The 22,181-nt window shown below is 38.8% G+C and overlaps 3 protein-coding genes and 1 long non-coding RNA gene across 8 annotated transcripts; 2 read left to right on the top strand and 2 right to left on the bottom strand.

Annotated features, from left to right (window-relative positions):
- Positions 1 to 9,438: 9,438 nt before the first annotated feature.
- On the bottom strand, positions 9,439 to 11,590 carry LOC117570177 (syntaxin-7). 2 transcript variants are annotated; one of them, XM_034251653.2, is made up of 6 exons: positions 11,447 to 11,590; positions 11,041 to 11,250; positions 10,883 to 10,952; positions 10,633 to 10,777; positions 10,132 to 10,557; positions 9,439 to 10,061 (listed from the first exon to the last, which is right to left on the bottom strand). In XM_034251653.2, the coding sequence occupies exons 2-6, from the start codon at positions 11,177 to 11,179 to the stop codon at positions 9,966 to 9,968; spliced, it is 876 nt and encodes a 291-aa protein (XP_034107544.1). In that variant the 5' UTR covers positions 11,180 to 11,250; positions 11,447 to 11,590; the 3' UTR covers positions 9,439 to 9,965. The 2 variants fall into 2 exon arrangements, with proteins under 2 accessions (XP_034107544.1, XP_034107545.1); XM_034251654.2 differs by having other exon boundaries at positions 11,041 to 11,274; positions 11,447 to 11,582.
- A 745-nt stretch (positions 11,591 to 12,335) lies between these two features.
- On the bottom strand, positions 12,336 to 13,213 carry LOC117570313 (uncharacterized). Of its 2 annotated transcripts, none has more exons than XR_007954868.1 (3): positions 13,146 to 13,213; positions 12,481 to 13,076; positions 12,336 to 12,412 (listed from the first exon to the last, which is right to left on the bottom strand). It is a non-coding gene; the product is annotated as an uncharacterized LOC117570313 (long non-coding RNA). The 2 variants fall into 2 exon arrangements; XR_004572341.1 differs by having other exon boundaries at positions 12,481 to 13,080; positions 13,146 to 13,211.
- Positions 13,214 to 14,695: 1,482 nt separating this feature from the next.
- Positions 14,696 to 17,346, top strand: LOC117570707 (alkaline phosphatase). The gene is made up of 4 exons (XM_034252512.2): positions 14,696 to 14,922; positions 15,651 to 15,910; positions 15,977 to 17,084; positions 17,144 to 17,346. The coding sequence occupies exons 1-4, from the start codon at positions 14,853 to 14,855 to the stop codon at positions 17,278 to 17,280; spliced, it is 1,575 nt and encodes a 524-aa protein (XP_034108403.1). The 5' UTR covers positions 14,696 to 14,852; the 3' UTR covers positions 17,281 to 17,346.
- A 177-nt stretch (positions 17,347 to 17,523) lies between these two features.
- On the top strand, positions 17,524 to 22,089 carry LOC117572069 (cleavage and polyadenylation specificity factor subunit 6). 3 transcript variants are annotated; one of them, XM_034254651.2, is made up of 7 exons: positions 17,527 to 17,934; positions 18,092 to 18,757; positions 19,678 to 19,893; positions 20,344 to 20,810; positions 20,871 to 21,170; positions 21,256 to 21,321; positions 21,384 to 22,089. In XM_034254651.2, the coding sequence occupies exons 1-7, from the start codon at positions 17,866 to 17,868 to the stop codon at positions 21,580 to 21,582; spliced, it is 1,983 nt and encodes a 660-aa protein (XP_034110542.1). In that variant the 5' UTR covers positions 17,527 to 17,865; the 3' UTR covers positions 21,583 to 22,089. The 3 variants fall into 3 exon arrangements, with proteins under 3 accessions (XP_034110543.1, XP_034110542.1, XP_034110540.1); XM_034254649.2 differs by having other exon boundaries at positions 21,381 to 22,089; XM_034254652.2 differs by lacking the exon at positions 19,678 to 19,893 and having other exon boundaries at positions 17,524 to 17,934; positions 21,381 to 22,089.
- The last annotated feature ends 92 nt before the right edge of the window (positions 22,090 to 22,181 follow it).

Raw genomic sequence — 22,181 nt, 5'->3', positions numbered from 1 at the left:
CTAGCAATTGTGCCAGCAATTTGTCGTGGTGGTGAGCTTAGCCTGGCCGCTGGCTAACAGCAGTTTTCTGAGCGGATTCCCACTGTCTCTCCACTCCACTTCAGTCCACTTCACTTCACTCACTACGCACTACTATACACTACACTACAGTCTATATGGAAACCTGGTGGTCCTTGCAACCCCTTTTTTTTGGCAATAACTCCCCTCACTTACTCAGTTAGCATAACAATGGCGTTGCGACTTCTTCAGTTCGAGGCTTATGGAAATTAGCCCTGTACACAGCCTCCAGCTAAAATGGGTTGCGCCCAAGACCCGAAAGAGATAGAGACAGAAAGAGACAGAGAGCGAGAGAGGGCGAGCATCGACAAATTAATTCATTTATATGCAGAAAATTCAACGTTTTGTTGTTGCGGACAATGTTACAATGTTATCAATTTTGGCCCAGCGGCGACTCCTGCCGTCTTTACAAAGGTGTGTGTGACGAGTGTGGCTCAAAGATACTGCTTAAATTGAATTGGTTTAAGGCAGCAGCTGCCTCTTCTCCTGCCTCTGCGATGTTAATTGATTGCTGCCCCAAACTCAAGGATTGACTGCCAGTTGATTGTTAACATGAGCTGATTATAACACCTCACTCCTCCCCCACACACAAAATTTAATTTATTACTAAATTATATGCATTGAATTACAGCTTAAATGTTATCAAAGCTAGCAGAAGTTCAACGAATGCAAATGACTTTCGAATATATATTAAGCTTTCAGAAAAATGAAATTCGTTTAAGTAATTCTTTTGTTATCACCAATTCATATTCAATTAAATTCTTGAGGAGACGAAACCAGTGCTTTATAAATAAGTTAGTATTAATTTTAATTATATCTAACTGTTATGAATAAATAATTCAAATAAATGTGTGATGTCTTGAAGGATAAATCCTATACAAGCACAGTTCTTAAAGATTCTCTAAATTTAATGAGCTTGACTGAAGGTAAATTGTATTTATAATAGATTTACAATTAAATAAGAATTTCCCTATAAGGTAAAAAGGGTTTATTAAAAAGTTTAAAAGCTTATTAAATAACAAGTAAGAAAGCTACAGTCGAGTGTGCTCGACTGTGAGATACCCGCTACCCATTTTTAAAAAAGGCAAAATATTGCGGTATCATTTTCATAATATACCAAATATACTGCAAAAATACTAAAAATATACCAAATGGTATATTTGGTATATCGATATAGTACACCATTCAAAATATACCATAGACGGCACAGTGTACCAGATTGTCGGCCAAAGCAACTCAGACCCTAGTAAGTAGGCGCTTTTGCCCATACAAAAGTATTTCTTTAATAACTTCCACAATTTTCAGGAATCATAACTACTATAGAAATTATTGTATACACCAAAATTCGTAACTCTAGCTTTAAAATTACGCTTGTTATTCGATTTTTTTGATTTGCAGGGGCGGAAGTGGGCGTGGCAAAAATTTGACAAACTTGATCTGCGTGCAAACATAACAAATGCTGTCGAAAAAAAATTATAGCTCTATCTCTTATAGTCTCTGAGATCTAGGTGTTCATACGGACAGACGGACAGACGGACGGACGGACAGACGGACAGACGGACATGGCTATATCGTCTCGGCTGTTGACGCTGATCAAGAATATATATACTTTATAGGGTCGGAGATGCCTCCTTCTACCTGTTACATACATTTCCTGCCGGCACAAAGCTATAATACCCTTCTACCCTATGGGTAGCGGGTATAAAAACAGCGTTGGCATTAGAAAAATATGTATATTCGGCTCCATATCTTTTCTGAAATGATAGTATGCTCTAATAATAAAATTTTACTGGGATTTATGTTATTTCTTTTTTCCCCCTTTTTGACTTGGATTATATGTAACGGACAAAATAATCAGCCAACGTAATATACGAAAATTTTACAAAAAGGTTGGTATGGTGTCAAAATGTATATTATTGTTATTTTTCCATTTATTTATAATTTATTATTGATTTATAAGAATATTGTCATCATCCGACGGCAAGTTTATATCCGATTAACTCTTCCGACAAATATCAAAAGATTCATTAATAAATCAAATTGTTTAACAAATTGGGAAGACTTCACCAATAAATTTTACAGTGTCTGCTTTCTATATTAGATGCTTTCCTAAACTACTTCAAGGTGTAAAGTCACATGCTACGCCCATTTCCGTAGAGTAAACCGTGACAAAAGTGAGCCAAAACAAACACTCACTGCACTTGAAATTAAAAATCACATTTCCGCATTGCTGTAGGAAAAGACCGGAATAATGTGGAAGAAAAGCCCAACAAATAATTGCCATGCAATTTCAAGTGCATATTCAAATTACACACACACAATCTCGTTGCTGATATACTTAACTGTCCAAAAAAAAAATGAATTGATATGGGATGGTAAAGGGAGCAAACGTTAATGAAATGTGACACGTATTTCCCCTTGCACTCCAACCGAAAACCAAAACTGACCCAACTGGAATGTGAAGATCTGGATGAGGCTGCGCTGCCTCCCTCTCAGCCTTATTCGTATGTCAATCGCAATCTCAAGCCCAATATTGAATACCAATACCAATCCCAAGCCCGTGCCCGTCGTCAGTCCAGTGTCAGAGTGGTAATAAATATGAGACTCATTAAGAAAACCATAAATAAATGCAGCGTCAGTGCATGACCAACAATTAAGTGTGAGGAGCAGCCGGAGACCCAAAGATCGTAACCCAAACTCAAGTCGGGGGCAGACAATGTAAGATCGAGAGTCGAGTGCCGAGTGCCGAGAGTCGAGAGAGACCAGATCATGCTGCTTATCGATGCAACAGCGTCGCAAGCACACACACACACACACACATGCACACATAACATGTGTAACATGAGCAAATACTACGTTGAGTCTAGTTGAGTCTACAAAAACTGTCGCCCGGCAGTCTGGCATGATCTTTCTGGTCTCTGGTCGGAGTCGAAGTCGAAGTCGAGATCGGGGTCGGGGTTGCGTCCATTCCATGCCACTTGAGGCAAAACGGGCGACAAATTTTGTCAGTGCCCCCAAAAATAGCATGACACTTGAATTTGGATTGCGTTTTCAGGACAGGTTTTATGGTTACGCATTCATTGTGCGTAATTTACTGTATGCAGATGTTGCTCGTGTTACGCACCCGGCTCAAAAAGGTCAAAGATAGCTGAGGAGCAGAGGACAGGATCTGAGGAAGCACGGGAATGCCGTTAGCCCGAAATTCTATTGAATTTCAACAGAAATTCAAAAGGGTCTCTCCGACATCGACGTCATCAACGGGCAAGTCCAAGTCGATGTTCGAGTCCACCTCCACCTCTGTGTTGCTATCTACAATATCTATGAGCATGTGAACTTTTGCACCTGTGAAACAGATACACAAATACATATGTACATAGTAGTCTATTATAAAAGTGCCCCCAGGCTTGTTATGGATAAAAAACAATCAGGCAGAGGCACTAGCGAAGAGCTCGACTACGCTGAATATATTTCATATGAAAGAGCAAAAAAAAATATATATATATGTACATGATATGAGTGAACGAAGAGGAACCTCAGATTTGAGATTTTGCAGTCGCAACTGAACCCGCCGGCTTTCCCCAGATTTCTCGCTCCTCTTTCCACTGGTGCTGCTCCTCCACTTGCTTCGCTTTCGCCTTATCAAAACTTGCCAATCGATTGCACAATTTTTTCGCATTGTCGCGCTCTTTGGCCAAGCAACCGGAGGCTACATGGCCGCGCCCTCTGTGTGTCCGAGCTGCGCCCCCAGCGTGCATAATAAAATCATGTGAGGAATACGCTCTCATACTTAAACTCAACTCCCCCTTTGATGGACGAGCAATATTTACTATGAAAATATTATTCGCGCATATGGACTTGAGGTCGTAATCCTTAATTGGTTTGCCTCTTATGCAATATACTATATGAGTATATAAAAGTATATAGAGTTTTCTCGGATTTTTGCTGCTACTTTAATTGCCATTACGACGAATTATTTTAAAACCCAAAACAAGAAATACATTTTTCTTTTAAGATTCATCAACAAGAATTGTGCACTTGCATTTTCAAAAAGACGTTTTTTTTATACATAGATTTGCTAAAGAGGAAAATCTGTAATATTCCAAATTTGTAACAAGTAAAAAACCTCAGTCGACTGTGATCGTCTCACAACGGTGCGAAGGCGTTAGTAGTAGTAGTAAATACTGTAACTTAGTAAAAACTTTTTTGGGTATAATGGCATAACACTACGTTTAATATATATGATATAGAACCGAATCAAGAATACTTTCTGGGGGTCGGAGATGCCTTCCTTTACATTAATTTCCTGTCGATACAAGGTTACAATAGATTCTACATTATGAATAGCAGGTATATAACAACACAGATTTGCATATTAAATATACATAAATCAAATCTTCAGATACAATCAAAAGGATTGCGGACTTACAATTTAAATCAATCTTTTAAAAATGCTTTCTTTAGAATACATTTTATTTTATTTATTTTCTTTAATTTTTTTTAAAAGAATAAATAAAGTTCTATCTATGATTAGTTAAACAGACACTTAATAACACACACACTGAAATAAAAAGTTAAAATTATTATGTAAAATATTATTTACAAATTTGTAAGTATTCCCATTATCAGTAATTTTTATTGTTTATCATATTTGCATAAGTCGAAAATCCTTAATTTTCAATTTTCGATTGGTTGCGGTACCAAAAGACATTCACACAAACCATTAATCATTGGTGCTTAGCGTTGTTTCATTTCATTGATAAACAGCAGCCCACAAAATCGAATGGCTCTCTAAATCATTTACCCTAATGCCATTCAAATTAGCCTAACATTTATCAAATCAGTCCCAGTCCAACCTAGAGAGAGTAGCTGCCATCTTTTAGGTATATGAATCATTCTGCCTAATGAATGTGTCTGTCACTCGCTGTCAACACGTTGCTTAGTTGGGATCCCTCCAATCTCTGCCCGACTCCCAAATATGAAATGGAGCTGTGGCGCACAAGGGGAACTCTCTGTCAGCTGGTTCACGGAGATCATATAGAAGAGGATGGGTGTATGCGTGCTATATTTAATACAGAGTGACATTAATGTCAGGCACAATTAGCCAAGGAAGAGCAACCAGCGCCAATGGATAAGCGGAAAATGCTACACGACTGCAGGAAAAAACAACAAGAAGCAATCAAAAAACGATAAACGAGGCGCGCAGAACGCGCCACCAGAAATAATTTGACATGCCCCTTCCATCCTCCCGAGCAGAAGATATATGTGGATATATATTGGTAAGCGAGTACATTGCGTGATGAGATGATTTTGTTATTGCAGCTTTAGATTTTGATTCATTTTTTCAATGCTCTTTTCTGTCTTTGGTTTTTCGTTTTTTTTTTTTTTTTTGCGTCAGCTTCTTGTAGTCTTAAATTTTGTTTTTTGGTACGTGTGTGAACCGCTGAACTATAAAATCTTTTGGCCGTGGCCTTTTGTCTGGCTTTGTAGCAAACTGGTAAACAAACAATTACACAACAAAGCGGCTGCAAATGGGCCAGAGATACAGCTAGAGACACCTACCAAAATAATAGAGCAGACAATAGGCAATCCCCGAAACTCAAGCACGGTGGCATCTCATCTTCTACCCCTCACATTCGAATCCATACCTATCAATTGTTTGGCCTTTTAATCCCGGCCTGCGGCTTCCATCATCCATCTCTCCTGCAGACAACTCAATATACACTTTCCATTTACTTCAGCTACAATTACAGTTGCGATTGAATTTGCGAATTTTGCCGGTACTGCCGAAGCTGATACGCTTGGATTGATCTTTGCAGATCGGGGGAAACTCTGCCATGTGCTGCCCCTGTTGCTGCTGCTGCCGGTGGTGTTAATATATAAAAAACAGTGCCCACAGTTTCTTTTCTTTTTTGCTTTTTGCTTAACGTTTGCAATTTGTGCGCCGTTGACGCTTTTTTCACAGCCGGCGCGTGGTATAAAAGCCAAATCATATAAAAAGATACACTGCATGTTTATATTGAATTTAGCGCAAATGATACCAATGTGCCACAGTAGAGCAAATGCAACAGTTTCTGCGTAGATTATTATGTGTAAATTACACGGCAGAAATAAAAGAAAGAAATTGCAAATTTTAACAAAAAAAATATATTATAATATTTTTACTAAATTTGTAAAGTATAGTTTTGCTTTATTTATAAGATTTTTATAAAAAAAAAATAATTGCAAAACATTTAAAATGAACATACATAGATTAGGTAATGAAAAAAGTAAAAATCAAGGTGAAAATATTGGAATAAACTAAGCTAATAATTTAAAGCTACATTTTCAAAAAATTCAACAATTAACTCAATGGAAATATATATATATTTAATATAATATTTGCAATTGCAAATGTTCCCAAAAAAGATATAATATTATTACTAATTATATTTATAGCTGTGCCCATCGTTTTTTTTTTTTATTAAAATACACATTCAACGTAAACAATTTATGCATAGATTAGTACATGAATGCTACTAAAAACATTATAAAAGCATTCCAAGACTATTCGGAAATCTAAAAAAAAATATAATTTGGATATAAGAATCGTCTTTACCTTAGCTATATCTTTTTTAGGTAAAAATTAAAAAATATAGCATATGGATGGTTATTTAATCAATGAAGACTTTGAGAGGCAAGTTGACGATTAACTAGACAATTTGCCACCTGCAGCCACTGTGCGCTGATTCGCCTTCCCCACTATTAAGTAGCTAGCTAAAGAGGAGGAAGCAGCAAACAGACTCCACCATATAAACGGCTGCGGATGGCGCGGCGTCTGCGTCTGGGGCATAGATCAAAGCGTGCCGCCAATGCTGAGCGGCCTGCAAAACGGTTAAATCTTTTGAAATGTGCGCACTTTTTGACACCCAATTTGTTTAGAAGTGCACGCCCCACCCAGTCCCCAATAGATCGACAAACGGATGAGATAGGGGCACAACAATTGTGGGGGAAGACAGCAGTAGTTCATAAAAACGGGACGTGGCAAAGGTGAGTGAGAGACTTCATTCGGTTAGTCAGTGGGCCACAATTTCTGCGAATTTCATTAATAAAAATGTCGAAAGTGTTTGACGTAAAGTGAGCAGGCACATACACAGACACACACGCACACCCCTAACCATCAGACACACACACACACATGCATACACGCATACACCTGCATAGACAGGTAGCACTATCAAACGAATTGTTGATTTGGCGTTTTTGTTTTTAATAAAAATTCAAAAGATTTACAGCACACAAGTAATTCCACTTAAATTGTTGTAATGGAGCACTAAAGTAAGGTGTAAGAGGGAGGCACAAAAACAACACGTCATTTCATTCATAAAATGAGAAAAGAAAAAAAAAACGTGGAAAATGAAAATGAAAATGGAATTGTTGCAAAGCAAATGCTTAATTAAGATTTTTCCAAATAAAAATGCAAGAAGGGGCAAAAATCTATGGGATATACTCGCACTCGTCGTAATAAGTTTATTGATTTGGGAAATGCCACAGCCGGATGTTTACGTCTTGGTTGCTCGCTCGACGGATAGATGGATGGTTGGATGGTTGGATGGATGGATGGATGCCACAGGCAATCATAAGGAACGTGTGAAATGTGCAGGGATTATATAGGGTTCAAATGCCGTTACCACTTCTCCCCACACACACACGCTCACATACAGATCCTGCTTGGCCAGCAAGTTGTTAAGTTGGTAAGTCAATCCACGCTTAGCAAGTTACGGAATTTCCATAGATATTTCCATTTTGCATTTGCCAAAGTCAAAACATACTGTGTGTCCGCGCATTAAGTTGGGAAAAGACACAGTCCACGTTTTGGCAGAAGGCTGGATTTATTTGTACAAAATGACTTCGCAAATGAGATTCGAATTCGTACTCAGCTCTGTTCTTTTATATTCTGTTCTGTTCTGTTCTCTTCTGACCACCGAATGTGTCAATATTATCATGGGCCGGACCTATGCAAACACTTCTGTTCAGTTCTGGGCCTCACAGCATGCCATCTTGGCACACAGCTACCTGCTGTGGACGAGGTGTGCATAGTTCGGTTAATGTCCAACACCTTCGCACTTGAATCAGTCGCAACGTGACCTGTGGCCCCGACACGGGATTTTCACTTATGAATGAATGCGCACAGAGAGAATCTCGCAAGCTGCCACAAGTGCCACATGCACCGATAATCGATGTGATTAGGCCGTGTCGTAAACTGTAACCCCCAGTCGACCAATCAATAATTAAAACCCCAACGAGAGAAAAAGGGAAAAACTCGGTGACGTATTTAGACAGCCACTGACAGCCAAGCAGACTCAAGAGAATCAGGGAAATTCAGGTTTTTGCATCAAGTCGAATCTCAAATACTCTAAAAATCCGAAACCGAAACGAAAAATTACAAAACTAACCTGCACTTTATTTTTTGATAAACACTGTTGATAAAGACTGTCTTCTATATATCGCTGATAATTCAGTCAGATAAAACAACGTATATTTATTTCAATTTAGTTTTCACTAAATTTAAGTGGGAGAACAAATGTTACATGGTAAAATTAATTAACGCACTAAGCAATTGATATCACTCATAAGAAAGTTATCAAACCATATGCCAGAAAGAGCATCGATACAGCTGGGTATTAAAAATAGCTGCATGACAACGCACAAAATTTGTTGACTGCCCCGAGGGCGATAGAGAAGGAAATGAGCTGCACTTAAATGCATGCGAGAAAACCACTTGATACCAACAAGTGGATAAGAAGCCACCACCACGACACAAACGATGCCCAAACGAACTATCAATGTCAGTGAATTGGCAAAAAATTTAAACTCAATTTGTATGCAGGCCAGAGTCCGGCCCGAGGAAACCCTTTACTTTGACACACCTCAACAACGGCTGCGGCCTCAAGTGGCATCCACACACATCGTCGCCGTTGTCTGCCGTCTGCCGTTGCATTAATGCGAGATGAACACCCAGTTGGCCAGCCAGACAAGATAAAGCCAGCAAGCAAGCCATACTCCAGCTCCAGGGGCCTAAGCTGCTGAAGCATGCGTATATCATCAGTGCACAACAAATCTTAATGATCGTTAAGGCTGCGCGAGGCGTTGATGACGCGACCATAGCCCATGACCAGGCACTTTATGAATGCCCAACGATCGAACGAACGAGCGAACGAATAAGCGATCGAAAATGGTGCTCGGCTTTGGGCCCCATTCATTGATTCATTCATTTCATGCATTTACCCCGAAATCAAGTGCTCGAAATGCTTTGTACAATGATCTTAGCCTGCATTGGTCTTACACATCTCCCTCTCTTTTTTTCACTCCTTAAATATTATTCTTGTTTTTTTTTTTTTTTATTATTATTTATTATTATGTACCATCGTATATGCATATTATACCATCCTCTTAAAATTAAATACATTACAAAGCGCTTGGCAAATGAGTTTGGAAACATAATTAGAATTTGCAGCCAACAGAGAGAATGCGCCACTCAATCAATCAATATAATACAATACAAAGTGCAGCATTATTGCATCAATTATACACATAAGTATAAAATATAATATATAACTTGTTAGGGGGAATAATAATTATTAGTAACATAGTATTGCGTGTGTGTATGTGTGTGTAAACGCATTTTAACTAACACGGGAGTGAATACTTTTCGATACATGCAACTGAGTGTTAGCAATTCTTTCCGGTGCTATCCCATATTTGGAAGGTATTTTTCTTTTTTTTCTCTTTTAGTTTTTAAAGCCACAAATGCGTCTAAATTACGGAAAGGAGGCCTGCGTACGGCAACACTTGTCTTTTTCGCAACAATTTCCTAGCTTTCATTAAATTTGTAGATGCTTTTCTATATAGTTGGCTCGGTGTTCCAATGCTTAGTTTTTGAATTGAAACACTAGTATCAAAATGATGGCCAATAGTACAGCGAATAGGATGGCAGCCAGAATAAGCTTCTTCTTTCGCACTTTGTTCTAAGTGGGGTGCAAACAATTAAATTCAATTAAATATGAAATCAATTTTTGCATATTTTTAACTACTCACCCTATATGAGCTAGCCTTGCGCAAATTTTCTGTGCCTTGTGAAACGAAAATGCTTGTTTGCTCTACTTGCGATTCAATTGAATCCACAGTAACGCCCTGCTCATAAACCATAGCACCCAGATTCTTGTAGATCTCATTGACACCAACAATATTGTTCTCTAGCTCGCGTATGGCACGCTCCTGTTCCTCCAGTGCCTGCAGATCGGCGTCCTCCTGCATTTGCGTTTGGATTTGCTGCTGTTGCTGTTGCTGATTTGATTTGCGATTGAAAAAGTTGTCCTCGAAGAACGAACCATTGTCATTGTTCGCGCTGCCATTGGCGCTGCTCGAGCGCGTCGAGCCTGGCGGATGGGCGATGCTGTAGTTCTGTGCACGCGCCTGGTGCAACGCACTTCTCTCAATGTCTGCTGTCTTGCGTTGCACGGCCTTTGGAAGAAGCCAAATGACAAAGATGACTAGCATGCTTATCACCAAAAACAAACAAAAGCAAGATTAGCATACCTGAAAGGCGGTCAATGCCGCTGTGAAATCATCAACAAGGCGATCACGTTGCATTTTCAAATGTCGCTCCTTGCATTTGTCCACCTCCTTCAACTGATTGTTGGTATCCGTCACCAGCTGCTTGGTGTAGGTCATTAACTGATGACTTTGTGTGGCATGCATTATAATAGTATTAGCATGTACATTTAATAAATATAATGTGCTTTGCCTTTATGATGACAAAGTCAAAGCCCAGCTAATTGAAACTTACAGCTTCTTTTTCAATTCAGGCGAATCCTGTGGCGTATTCAGCTGATTAACCATACGCTGCATAGTGGACACTGCGGTAGAAAGGGACAGCATAGCGATTAGTCATAGGTTCAAATACACACGCCCCAACAGAAAGCAACAAACAATACATTTACTCACCATTTTGTTGTACTTTTTCAATGCTGGTCGCGATTATTTGTGCCAGTCGTTGAAAGTCAATCTCGTTTAAACCACCTCCGCCACCCCCAACTCCACCGCCTCCCCCACCGAGGCCATTCTCCATATGCTGCAAATCCATGCTTTCGTATGCAGACACTTTGCTGGCGATATTTTCTTATTTGCAGAATCAAGTCTTTGTTGTTTGCCTTGCTAGAAATGTTGAGAAAGTGATAACTGTGCGCAGTTAGAGATTGTGATACTTATATCATTATATGCGTTTCAACCAATTACACCTGTATGCAACCTTGTATGTGTCTCGAGTTATTTTCCTTTATTGTTCTTTGTGTCATTGCTGCAGGATTGTTTGTGTTCGTATTGTTTTTTTATTTCAGTTCAAACCACCCACCTTATTTGCCCGTTGATTTCAATAAGTGAACTATGTTACAATAACAATATTTGTCTAGCGTATTTCAATTAAACACAAAAATTTTTGCACACAAAACAACTTTTTTAATAGGCGAAAAACAAAGCGTGCCCGTATCTTGGATTCCTAAATATATCATTACCATTATAGCACCAAACATTTGGTATTTTCTGGCAGTGAATAAATTGATATACCAAAAATAAGCAAACTAAATCGATAGAGTTATCGGTTAGAGTGACCATAAACTCAATTTAAAAGTATCGATACTCATCTTTACAAACTAAAAATTTAAAACGGATTTTGTTCACCCAATTAAAAATTCTTAAAATAAAATACATTTCTGGTAGCTTGGATAATTAGAGTTTTTTTGACGATAAAGAGAATGCACTACCCAACAAATTTTCACTTGGTTATTATTATATATATATACATAAATATACATACATATATAAAGACACATTTCAAATTAGGTAGCATGTCACAACGCTTAATTTGTGAATTGAAACAGTGCTATCAAAATGACGACCAATAGTAGAGCGAACAGGATTGCAGCAATAATCAGCTTCTTCTTCCAACCAGTAATCTAAGTGGGGGATATTCATTTGCATATAAATTAAATCATTTTATGCCTGCAACACACACTCGTTTATACCTACACTTTTTAGGCTGAAATCCCGAAAAGGAGAAGAACGTTCATAGTTTTCATAATGCTGTAAGTCATTGATCCCAGGACAGCCAATCCTCTTCTCCCCATCCATCCATGATTTTCTCATAAGCTCCAGCATCTCTTCTAACTTTAAATCATCAATTTGTTTACGACTGTGTATTTCCTGCTGCTTATGGTTATCTAATGCGTGATTGCCATTATTAGCGGTGTCTTTGACACTGCGCGAAGTTTTGACACTTATAATTTCACTATCCATCTTGTAAACTACTCAACCCCGTTCGCTAATAAAATATAGTATTTGAAATTACTCAGTTAGTTGGAGAGCTTAAAATATGTTTAAAATACATACAATTAATTACTTATTAAGCTAATTTCAAGAAAATTGACTCGAGAAGTTATCGTCACGGAACTAATCTTATTTTCAGACTGACTCGGCTCGTTTATTTAAAGATAATTTACCTATTACTGTGCAGGTCTATAAGTTTTACGTATGTATGTACATATGCATGATTTACATACTCCTCAAACGCATTTATTTACTTAAACCGCAGCTTCTTATCCGTAGGCAATATAAAAATAAATATATGACGCTGTTATTTCCTCATCTTTTAGAAATGAAATTCCAATACTCTGCTTCTCTTAAAATGCAATACTAGCATTATAACTTCTTAGTTTTCATTTGGGTCATCCATTTTAAATTAGGAATTGAGGGCTCCACTTGCCGAGCCCCAAAACAAACGGGGCGTTGCGAGTAAACATCCATAACATCCATATTCTCTAAAAATCGAGAATAGTTATCTAGGGTCTTCTGCATTTCTAGTTGGGTTTGGCGCTGCTGATGCTGATTTAATTTACGATTGTCATTATTAGGACTATCTTCATCACTGCACGAGTCTATGCGGTCCTCAACTTTATTGTTCATCTCGAGATTTCCAATCTTCTTTACTTTCTCGAAGACGGGTTAAATAGATAAAATTAAGCAGAAACGACATGCATTTTTATTTTAGTACTTACAATTACAATAGTATTAAGCTAATTTCAAAAGAAAAGACGTGAAAAGACGCGGAATGGAGAAGTGATCGACACAGAATGAAACTTGTATTCACTAAGGTCGTATTTATATTAAATTATAATAAAAAAAAAAACTAAAAAAAAATATGTTTATTCACGTACTTGTCACACAAATGTAATATTTCTTTATTTATTTTTGCTTTACCCGCAGTTTCATCGCACCCGCAGACAATATTAAAATAAGAAATATGACAGTGGTATTTCCGCAACTTCCGGAAAAGGTTATTCATTATTTCTTTAATAATAATTTCTTATTGCATAATTTGTATTATTACAACAGTGTTTTTAATTATACGAATCCGTTTTTTTAAATATCTTATATCGAAAGCTAAATTGTACTAATGATTATATATAATCTTTATATAAATAAATCGATAGCTATAGATGTATAGTAAATAACATGATTGGTCTCAGCAATTGAAACAAGCATACACAGAATATCGATATTTGTATTTTGTAAGAATGGTTGAAAGTTTTAACTTGAAACCCCAACTTGAAACACCAATGAACGCGCGAAAAGTAAATTTAAATGACGTAAATTTACTCGTTGAAATTGTATTGAAATTACTTTCAATAATACAATTGCATCAGTATTTAAATTCGTTTTAAAATTAATATAAATAATTGTTTAATTGTTTATTTATTTATTTAACACCTTCATCTAAAGCAACATATGAAATGAGAAACCCGTTTTAAATATATTCAATACAATTTTGGTTAAGTTTAATGATCTGTCTTAAATGTTTTTGGTATGGGATGGGATAAATTTATATACACAGATATATATAGGTAAATGAATACGATACTTATCTAAGCAATAACATAATACATATCATTAAATATTGCTTAAAACAGGAATTCAAATTACCTTCTACTCAGTCGTAGTACTTTCAACAGTACATTATAAATACTGAGTCAGCCCGTCAAAATGACAATCTAATAAGTGGCAATTAGTAATTTTATAACAATAACAATACTGCATCGTAATACAGAATTTTGAATACATTAAAACAAAAACAGTTAATATTTGTATTAGAAATCATTTATTTAATAGACGGCTACTTCTAAGAATCTTATACCTTAATAAAGTAAAAATTAAAATATATTCCCTAAAACTTACTAATTACATTTTATTTACATATGTATGTATGTTCACATGCAAATTTGTGCATAAATTTTGAAAGGTCTTGAGTTAGATCTGGGAAAGATCTATAAAATATGGTTAAATAAGAAATGGTTTGTCTTTGGATCATGTGCAGGTGCAGTAGTCGATTTAGAATAGCGGTTTGTCCCATTTTTATTAAAATATGTATATTCCGAATGAATAATTTAAGCTCACGAGATACAAGCTGCACAAGTCTCGCCTTCGGGTTATCTAATGAGACCGGTATTCAAATAAAGAGCGAGTTTTTAACGTTGACCGTTCGTCTTCTTCAATAAAAACTAATATCGTTTTGAATCTTTTGAAACATATATAAATAAGCAAGTATTCCCTTTCAAGCCGCTTAATCAGTTCTCGAGCGTCGCAAAGTCGACTTCAATACGGTTACGACGTTTTGACATACTGCAGTCCGATACTGACTCTGAGATACCGTCCACAAAAAAGTCGAAAGTTACGAGAATTCATCAAAAAATTCGTTTGTCGCGACAATGCGTGCTTTCTGGTTAACGCTCTCCATTCAAGTTGCTTTGTGCTATTGCCATTACACTTATGAGCCAGGTGCGTGACTTCTTAACAGTGTGACATATTTATTAACAAAGAAGCTGCAGTCGATTTCTGCTCAACGCGAAGATACCCGATATCCATCACTAGAAAGGAAAAGAAAATAATGTTACAACCGAATAGCAACAGCTATAAATATATTAAGTCACACAAAAAACAGCTATTAAATTATTTTTGAAAGCGTAGCAATATTAATAAATTTATATGAACTAATACAGTTCAGTGTCAGACTATAATAGATCTTAAAGTTTTCGAGAGTTTATTTTTACTCCATTTTCGGATTTAATGAACATTTAATCTGTAATCAAAGAACCAAACGGTAAAATATTGCATGACATACTATAACTGCACAGCAATAAGACAGTTTACAAAAAAACAACTACATGTGGGTCAAGTTTGAGGTCAAAGTTCGTATGGAAACAGGGGCAAAGTTGTTTTAAAAACCTGCTATATGCATATAGTACTTTATGGATTTTATTTCTACAACTCGTTGTTTATATACGCTTGAATTGTCCGCTTGAATAAATTACTATACCCTTGTAATTCTATTAGCTACCAGGTATAAAAATAACAAATAGTAAAAGTGTGAACAATCGAAAGCAGAATACACAAACACACAAAACGACTGACGTCTAACCTAGTGATAATCTAATTCTGATATGTTAACTGTTTGTGAATTTCAATAAAAGAAATTAGTACTTTCGCTCTTCTCTTTTCTCCTGCAGACCCCACTTGGAACATTCGATCAACCAACGAACTAAAGGATAAGAACTTTTGGTATCATGATGCTCAGCGCACAGTCTTTGATAAGCTGGCACAGCAGCCGAATCTATATCTGGCCAAGAATGTAATCTTCTTCTTAGGCGATGGAATGTCGGTGCCAACAGTTACAGCTGGACGCATTTACGATGGGCAGTTGAAGGGCCAAATTGGGGAACGTAATCGTCTGGAGTTTGAGAAGTTCGAATACGTGGGTTTGTCGAAAGTAATTATTCCTACAACTGCCAGAGTGAAATTGTCAAAATAGAAATGTAATTAGTATTCTCTGTAGACGTACTGCGTCAACAAACAGGTTGCCGACTCGGCCTGCACTGCCTCGGCCTATTTATCGGGTATTAAGGCCAATTACCTGACAATCGGTGTCTCCGCCGATGTTCAGTTAAACGATTGTGCTAGTGCTCAACAGCCGGAACATCGGCTCTCCTCCATTGCAGCCTGGGCACAACGGGCACATAAATCCGCTGGCCTGGTGACCACAACACGTGTTACCCACGCGAGTCCAGCTGGCGTCTATGCCCATACCTCTAATCGGGATTTCGAGAGTGATAAGGATGTGCATGACCTGGGTCAAAATCCAAGCGATTGCCCTGATATAGCGCAGCAACTGCTCGAAGGTGTGGGCAAGAACTTAAAGGTCGTCTTGGGTGGCGGTACTAAAAAGTTTCTGCCCAACACCATGACTGACATTTATGGAAATGTTGGCGATCGTCTTGATGGACGCAATCTTATCGAGGAGTGGCAGCAGAGCAAACATCAGGGCAATGCACGCGTCGTCTTCAATCGTACCGAACTGCTAAATACAGATCTGCGGCAGACTGACCATCTGCTGGGTTTATTCAATGCCTCGCACATGGCTTATCATTTGGACGACAGCATTGATACTCCCACACTCGCGGAGATGACTGAAGCAGCCATAGAAGTTTTGTCCTCAAACCCCTTGGGTTATTTCCTGTTCGTTGAAGGCGGTCGCATTGATCATGCTCATCACGAGACCAAAGCGAAGAAGGCATTGGACGAAACGGTTCAATTTTCAAATGCTGTTAAACGGGCACGCAGGTTAACGGATCCTTGGGATACTTTGATTGTAGTCAGCGCTGATCACGGACATACCATGACCATAAACGGTTATTCGGACATTGATAATAGCATTACCGGTCTAAGCTCGGAGCTGAGCGATATTGACAATTTACCCTACGCCACTTTATCATATGCCAATGGACCGGACTACCAAAGGTTCTATACTGCGGCTGTAAACGGTTCCGTTGAGCGTGTTGACCTCAGAAATCTAAACATTGGCGACAAGGACGAGAGATATCCGCATGGGGTCCCCATGTCCGAGGAGACGCACGGTGGAGGCGATGTAGCCGTATATGCCAATGGTATTTGTCAAAATTAATGGATATTCTCTAAACAAGTGACTATATTTATAATTTTGCAGGTCCTTGGGCACACTTGTTTAGCGGCGTCTATGAGCAAAATACGTTACCACATCTAATGGCCTATGCTTCCTGCATTGGACCAGGAATCAAAGCGTGTGATCTCCGGCCTAATCCTTATAATACCTACAGGCCTTAAGGTATCAATTGTTATTAAAAAATATATATAATGGGAATGTTATAAATAAAACAAAAAACATCATGAACTAAATTATTTGGTAATAAATTAATAATATAAATTTTTGGACATGTGGGTATCGATTTTAGTTTTTCAATTATTTAAACTGAATAATTTAATCAGAGTTGCATTGATGTACAATGCGCATCGAGCCCCGCGCTCTTTAGTATTTATCTGCATTTTCTGTACGGTCACTCTGCACACCTCCGCCATTTTAGCTGTAGCTGCAGAAAATTTTTTCGCAACACAAGAAACGCCGTGTTGTTTATAATGTAAATATAAAATATATGTATATAACGCATATACACATAACAATAATAATTAACAATAATTGTCAACAACGGTCGCTACTTGCAATTGTACGTTTGCCGCTTGCCGGTGGCTTGGCCCTGCTTGCTTAACTGTACGAGCTACGAGCGGCTTGAGATTGTGAGCGTGTGTGCGTGTGTGTGACTAAAAGTGAAAAATAAAGTGTGCACCGCTAAATAAATAAGTTCGTCGCGTGTGTTTTGAATTAGATTTGGTGCATTTATAGCTCACGCAACCATGGCCGACGGCGTGGTGCTGGACTTGTATGCTGAGGATTTGGACAAAGATTTCGCCGGTCAAGCGCAGGTAAGTGTCACAACTACAATGCTAAGTACACTAATGTATGTTCTTCATGTATATGTATGTGTGTACTCTGCGGTATAATTATTAAATAACATTGTTGATATTTTCAAAATATCGATATACAAATACAAATACACGAACACATGCTCGATCTTTTAAGGATGAATTCGGTGGTGATGGGGTCGATTTGTACGATGACATCGGGGGACCAACTGAACCCGTAGCTTCGAGCGGCGGTGGCGGTGGCGGGACTCCGACCGGAGAAGGCACCTCCGGCCCAGGCAGCGTCGACGGATCATCGGGTGGCGTTGGACCCAATGGAGTTTACCATCAGGGTAGTGGTAGTCAAACTCCAACGATGAATCGCCGCTATCAGCTGTATGTGGGCAATCTGACCTGGTGGACCACGGATCAGGACATCTCGAATGCATTGCGAGACATTGGCGTCAACGATCTGCAAGAAGTGAAATTTTTTGAGAATCGTGCGAATGGTCAATCGAAAGGCTTCAGCGTTATATCGCTCGGCTCCGAGCCCAGTCTACGCACCGTGCTCGACCAATTGCCCAAAAAGGAGATGCATGGCCAGACTGTAGTGGTCACCTATCCGAGCAAGCAGGCGCTCACACAATTCGAGAGTCTGCAGAAGACACGTCCAGTGCCGCCACCAAATATGGGCGGTCCCATGCCACCACATCCTGGTGCACCGCAAGGAGTGCCGCCAGGGCATACGCCGCGAATGAATCCCAACATACCGCCTGGTCAGTATCGACCGCATATGTCGCAAGTGCCGCAGGTGGGACCCAACTCCGGACCACCACGCATGCAGGTGAGTTTTCTTTTGATTTAACATTTATTATTTGGGTCTCTTGCATTCCATTTTTTTTTACTGCTGCTGTTGTTTATATTATGACCATAAGTTATAACTTTGTTTGCGATTACCCGTTTAGAACACGAGTGTTACCAAACAAAACATAACACAAATAAGTTCTTGAGTTTATTGGGATTGTTTCGCGCTCGCAAATATTAAAAGCCTATTAACAAACGCCATTTACATTTGTTATTTAACTTTTCTCATTGAAATTGTTCTGAATGCAAAATTTTTGATACACACACAAGTCAAATAATTGGTCGCAAAATTAAATGTACGGCAAATATGCGACAATTAATTGCATAACTTTTATATATGTAATTTTTATAATTGTTAGCCACATATAATTATTTATTTTATTAGGATATTGTTGTTCCTTTTTATTTTGTAACATATTCTGAGCAGACTGTGTAAAGTTATAAACAGTTTATGTTTAAATGCTAAAATATGTGAACTTTCAAACTTAGCCAGATCAATAATTTGATAGTGTGCATATTTTGGTATTTAAGAGAGCAAAAATCGATTTTAAGACTGTTAATCTTGTTATTTATGGTTTTAAGTGCAATCAAATATGTTTTGGTTTAATAAAAACAAAATTTCAGAGCAATTTTTAATAGAAGTCTTTTTTTATATTCATAGTGTATTTTTCTTTTGTATCTTTATATCTAAGTTCTATACTTAATCGTTAGTATTATTTAGTATACTTTAGATCAATTGTTTTAGACAGTTTTAGTTAGTATATGAAGACCTCAATTTGTTTTTATTGATGATCATTTTGTATTTTGTAAATGTGCGGCATTTTGTTATGATGATGATGATCGATCCTACCTGAATACAACACAAACATACATGTAACTCTAATGTAATGCAACCAACAGCCGCGTACGGTCAACCAGAACGTGGTCAGCCAGACCGGTGTCATCTATGGGAATAAGCAGGGTGGTGGCCCAATGCCGCCCCATCCCGGCGTGCCACAAGGCGTACCGCCAGGCCATGCACCACGAATGAATCCCAACATGCCGCCTGGTCAATACAGGCCCCACATGTCTCAAGTGCCGCAGGTGGGACCCAACTCTGGACCACCACGCATGCCGGTGAGTTTTCATTTAACTAATATATCTATGCCTACCCATCAACGGGTAGATAGGGTATATTCCTAACAATTAAATAAGCCAACAATATATATGTATATATGCATATTCTATCTATAATAACTATAAAATATCTAATTATAATACAGTATACAAACGAATCCGAAACAAAAAAAAAAAAAAAAAAAAGATACCGAACTAACCATATTAAGTTAACTAAGTGATTAATTGTATTCAGAACATTTAAATAACTGCACATGATTGTAATTGTAACATCCCCCAACACACACCACCAACACTTGCACCAACTACATCTCCATCAACATTCTCGACGAGGCTGCAATAATCAATAATCGTAACTGGCACAGTTGCATCCCTAATCCAGTGTCAAGTTGTTACTATTAAGCTGTAGTCATTAAGCTGTATGTGTTTTGTGATTTTTTTTATTTTCAGTTCCAAGGAGGTCCAATGGGTATGCCAGTACGTGGACCAGGACCCGGTCCTGATTGGCGCCGTCCACCGATGCATGGAGGCTTTCCACCGCATATGCAGGGCCCGCCACGTCCTCAAATGGGTCCGGGACCACCACCCGGCTTGGGTGGACCACATGGCGCACCTGCACCTCATGTGAATCCAGCATTCTTCAATCAACCCGGGGGCCCACCACCGCATCCGGGTATGGGAGGACCACCGCATGGTCAGCCCGGACCACAGCCAGGCATGAACATGCCACCACAGCACGGACCACCGCCTCATTTTGCACAACAGGGCGGGCCACGTAATCCTTGGCCAGGTCCACCACAAGGCAAGCCACCGGGAGCATTCCCTGATCCACAGCAAATGGGTCCGCAGCTAACGGAGGTGGAATTCGAAGAGGTTATGAGCAGAAATCGCACGGTCAGCAGCTCGGCAATTGCCAGGTAAGTGTCCTAATTCCAACTCTGTTGATTTATTTGTAATTTTGTATATGCATCTCCTAGAGCTGTTTCGGATGCTGCAGCTGGCGAATATTCGAGCGCCATCGAGACGCTGGTTACTGCCATTTCGTTGATTAAGCAATCCAAAGTTGCGCACGATGAGCGCTGTAAGATTTTGATAAGTTCGCTGCAGGACACGCTGCATGGCATCGAAGCCAAGAGCTATAATCGTCGCGAGCGTTCGCGCTCACGAGATCGTTCCCATCGCAGCCGGCAGCGTCGGGAACGGTCAACTTCACGTTATCGTGAGCGCTCACGTGAACGAGAACGTGATCGCGATCGTGAGCGTGAACGTGATGGAGGGTAAGTTGAAATATATTATATGTATATATTAGAATTAGATTCGAATTCTTCTTATTAATTAAATGTGTTTGCTTCCTTGGAATAGTTACCGAGAACGTTCACGCAGTCGTGAGCGTGAGCGGCAGGCGCCGGATCATTATAGGGACGATAGGTAAATTACATTTGGTTGATTGCGAAGTGTGTGAAACTAACTATTATTTATTTTAATAGCAGCAGCCGATCCGCACGACCACGTAAGTCCCCGGAGCCAGTTGTTGCCGAAACAACGGAAGCAGCCTCATCAAAGCGATACTACGAGGAACGGGAACGTTATCGTTCATCGGATCGGGAGCGACGTGATCGGGATCGAGACCGTGAGCGTGAGCGCGAACGTGATCGGGATAGACGTGAGGAGCATCGTTCAAGGCATTGATTGCTCGAAAAGCGATAGCAAAAGTAACAAACTATATACCTACACACACACACACATAAAAACACCTCCTAGACACTCTTATTAACACATAATAATGCAGCAAATGCCACAAGCTGGAAAGCCCGACACAACAAATTTAACAAATTTTGATTTGTATCTAACATTACCAATACGTAGGATATGAGTATGGCATAACATAGTTTCTCCTAGACGTACTAAAGTAAGCCGAAATGTTGAACAAGGAAAACAAATCCAGCAACTCAATTGGACGACGAACTGCCACGCCCACACCATCAATTCACCTTATCTTCATGATCCCCACTACAACTTCGTGCAGTCGGTTGAATGCTTCAACGCGGGACAACGAAACAAAGCGTGGATGGACAGCAGCTACAGACAAATTGAGCTCCAGAATCGTCGTCTACCCCGCAGAATTTCAATATTATTGTACTTTAATATTTCGGTTTATTTAATAAAAACATATATATATGAAAAAACAAAAAAAAATTGTTCAAAAAAAAAACTAAATACTCGAACTATTCTGCGTTGTGTGTCTCCTTGTACTTTATAAGAACAAAACAACATAGCTTATGAAATTA

This window comes from Drosophila albomicans, chromosome 3 (assembly GCF_009650485.2).
Source record: "Drosophila albomicans strain 15112-1751.03 chromosome 3, ASM965048v2, whole genome shotgun sequence".
Classification (NCBI taxonomy): domain Eukaryota; kingdom Metazoa; phylum Arthropoda; class Insecta; order Diptera; family Drosophilidae; genus Drosophila; species Drosophila albomicans.
Note: the sequence above shows the minus strand (reverse complement) of the source record. Positions and strands in the feature narration are given on the sequence as shown.

Coding starts and splice junctions, on each gene's coding strand:
- LOC117572069 (XM_034254649.2), top strand. CDS start 17,866: ATGGCCGACGGCGTGGTGCTGGACTTGTATGCTGAGGATTTGGACAAA. Junction 20,811..20,870: donor AGCAGCTCGGCAATTGCCAG/GTAAGTGTCCTA, acceptor TGCATCTCCTAG/AGCTGTTTCGGATGCTGCAG. Junction 21,171..21,255: donor GAGCGTGAACGTGATGGAGG/GTAAGTTGAAAT, acceptor TCCTTGGAATAG/TTACCGAGAACGTTCACGCA.
- LOC117570177 (XM_034251653.2), bottom strand. CDS start 11,179: ATGGATTTGCAGCATATGGAGAATGGCCTCGGTGGGGGAGGCGGTGGA. Junction 10,953..11,040: donor TGAAAAAGTACAACAAAATG/GTGAGTAAATGT, acceptor TTTCTACCGCAG/TGTCCACTATGCAGCGTATG. Junction 10,778..10,882: donor CCTGAATTGAAAAAGAAGCT/GTAAGTTTCAAT, acceptor TGCCACACAAAG/TCATCAGTTAATGACCTACA.
- LOC117570707 (XM_034252512.2), top strand. CDS start 14,853: ATGCGTGCTTTCTGGTTAACGCTCTCCATTCAAGTTGCTTTGTGCTAT. Junction 14,923..15,650: donor CCATTACACTTATGAGCCAG/GTGCGTGACTTC, acceptor TTTCTCCTGCAG/ACCCCACTTGGAACATTCGA. Junction 17,085..17,143: donor TGTAGCCGTATATGCCAATG/GTATTTGTCAAA, acceptor ATAATTTTGCAG/GTCCTTGGGCACACTTGTTT.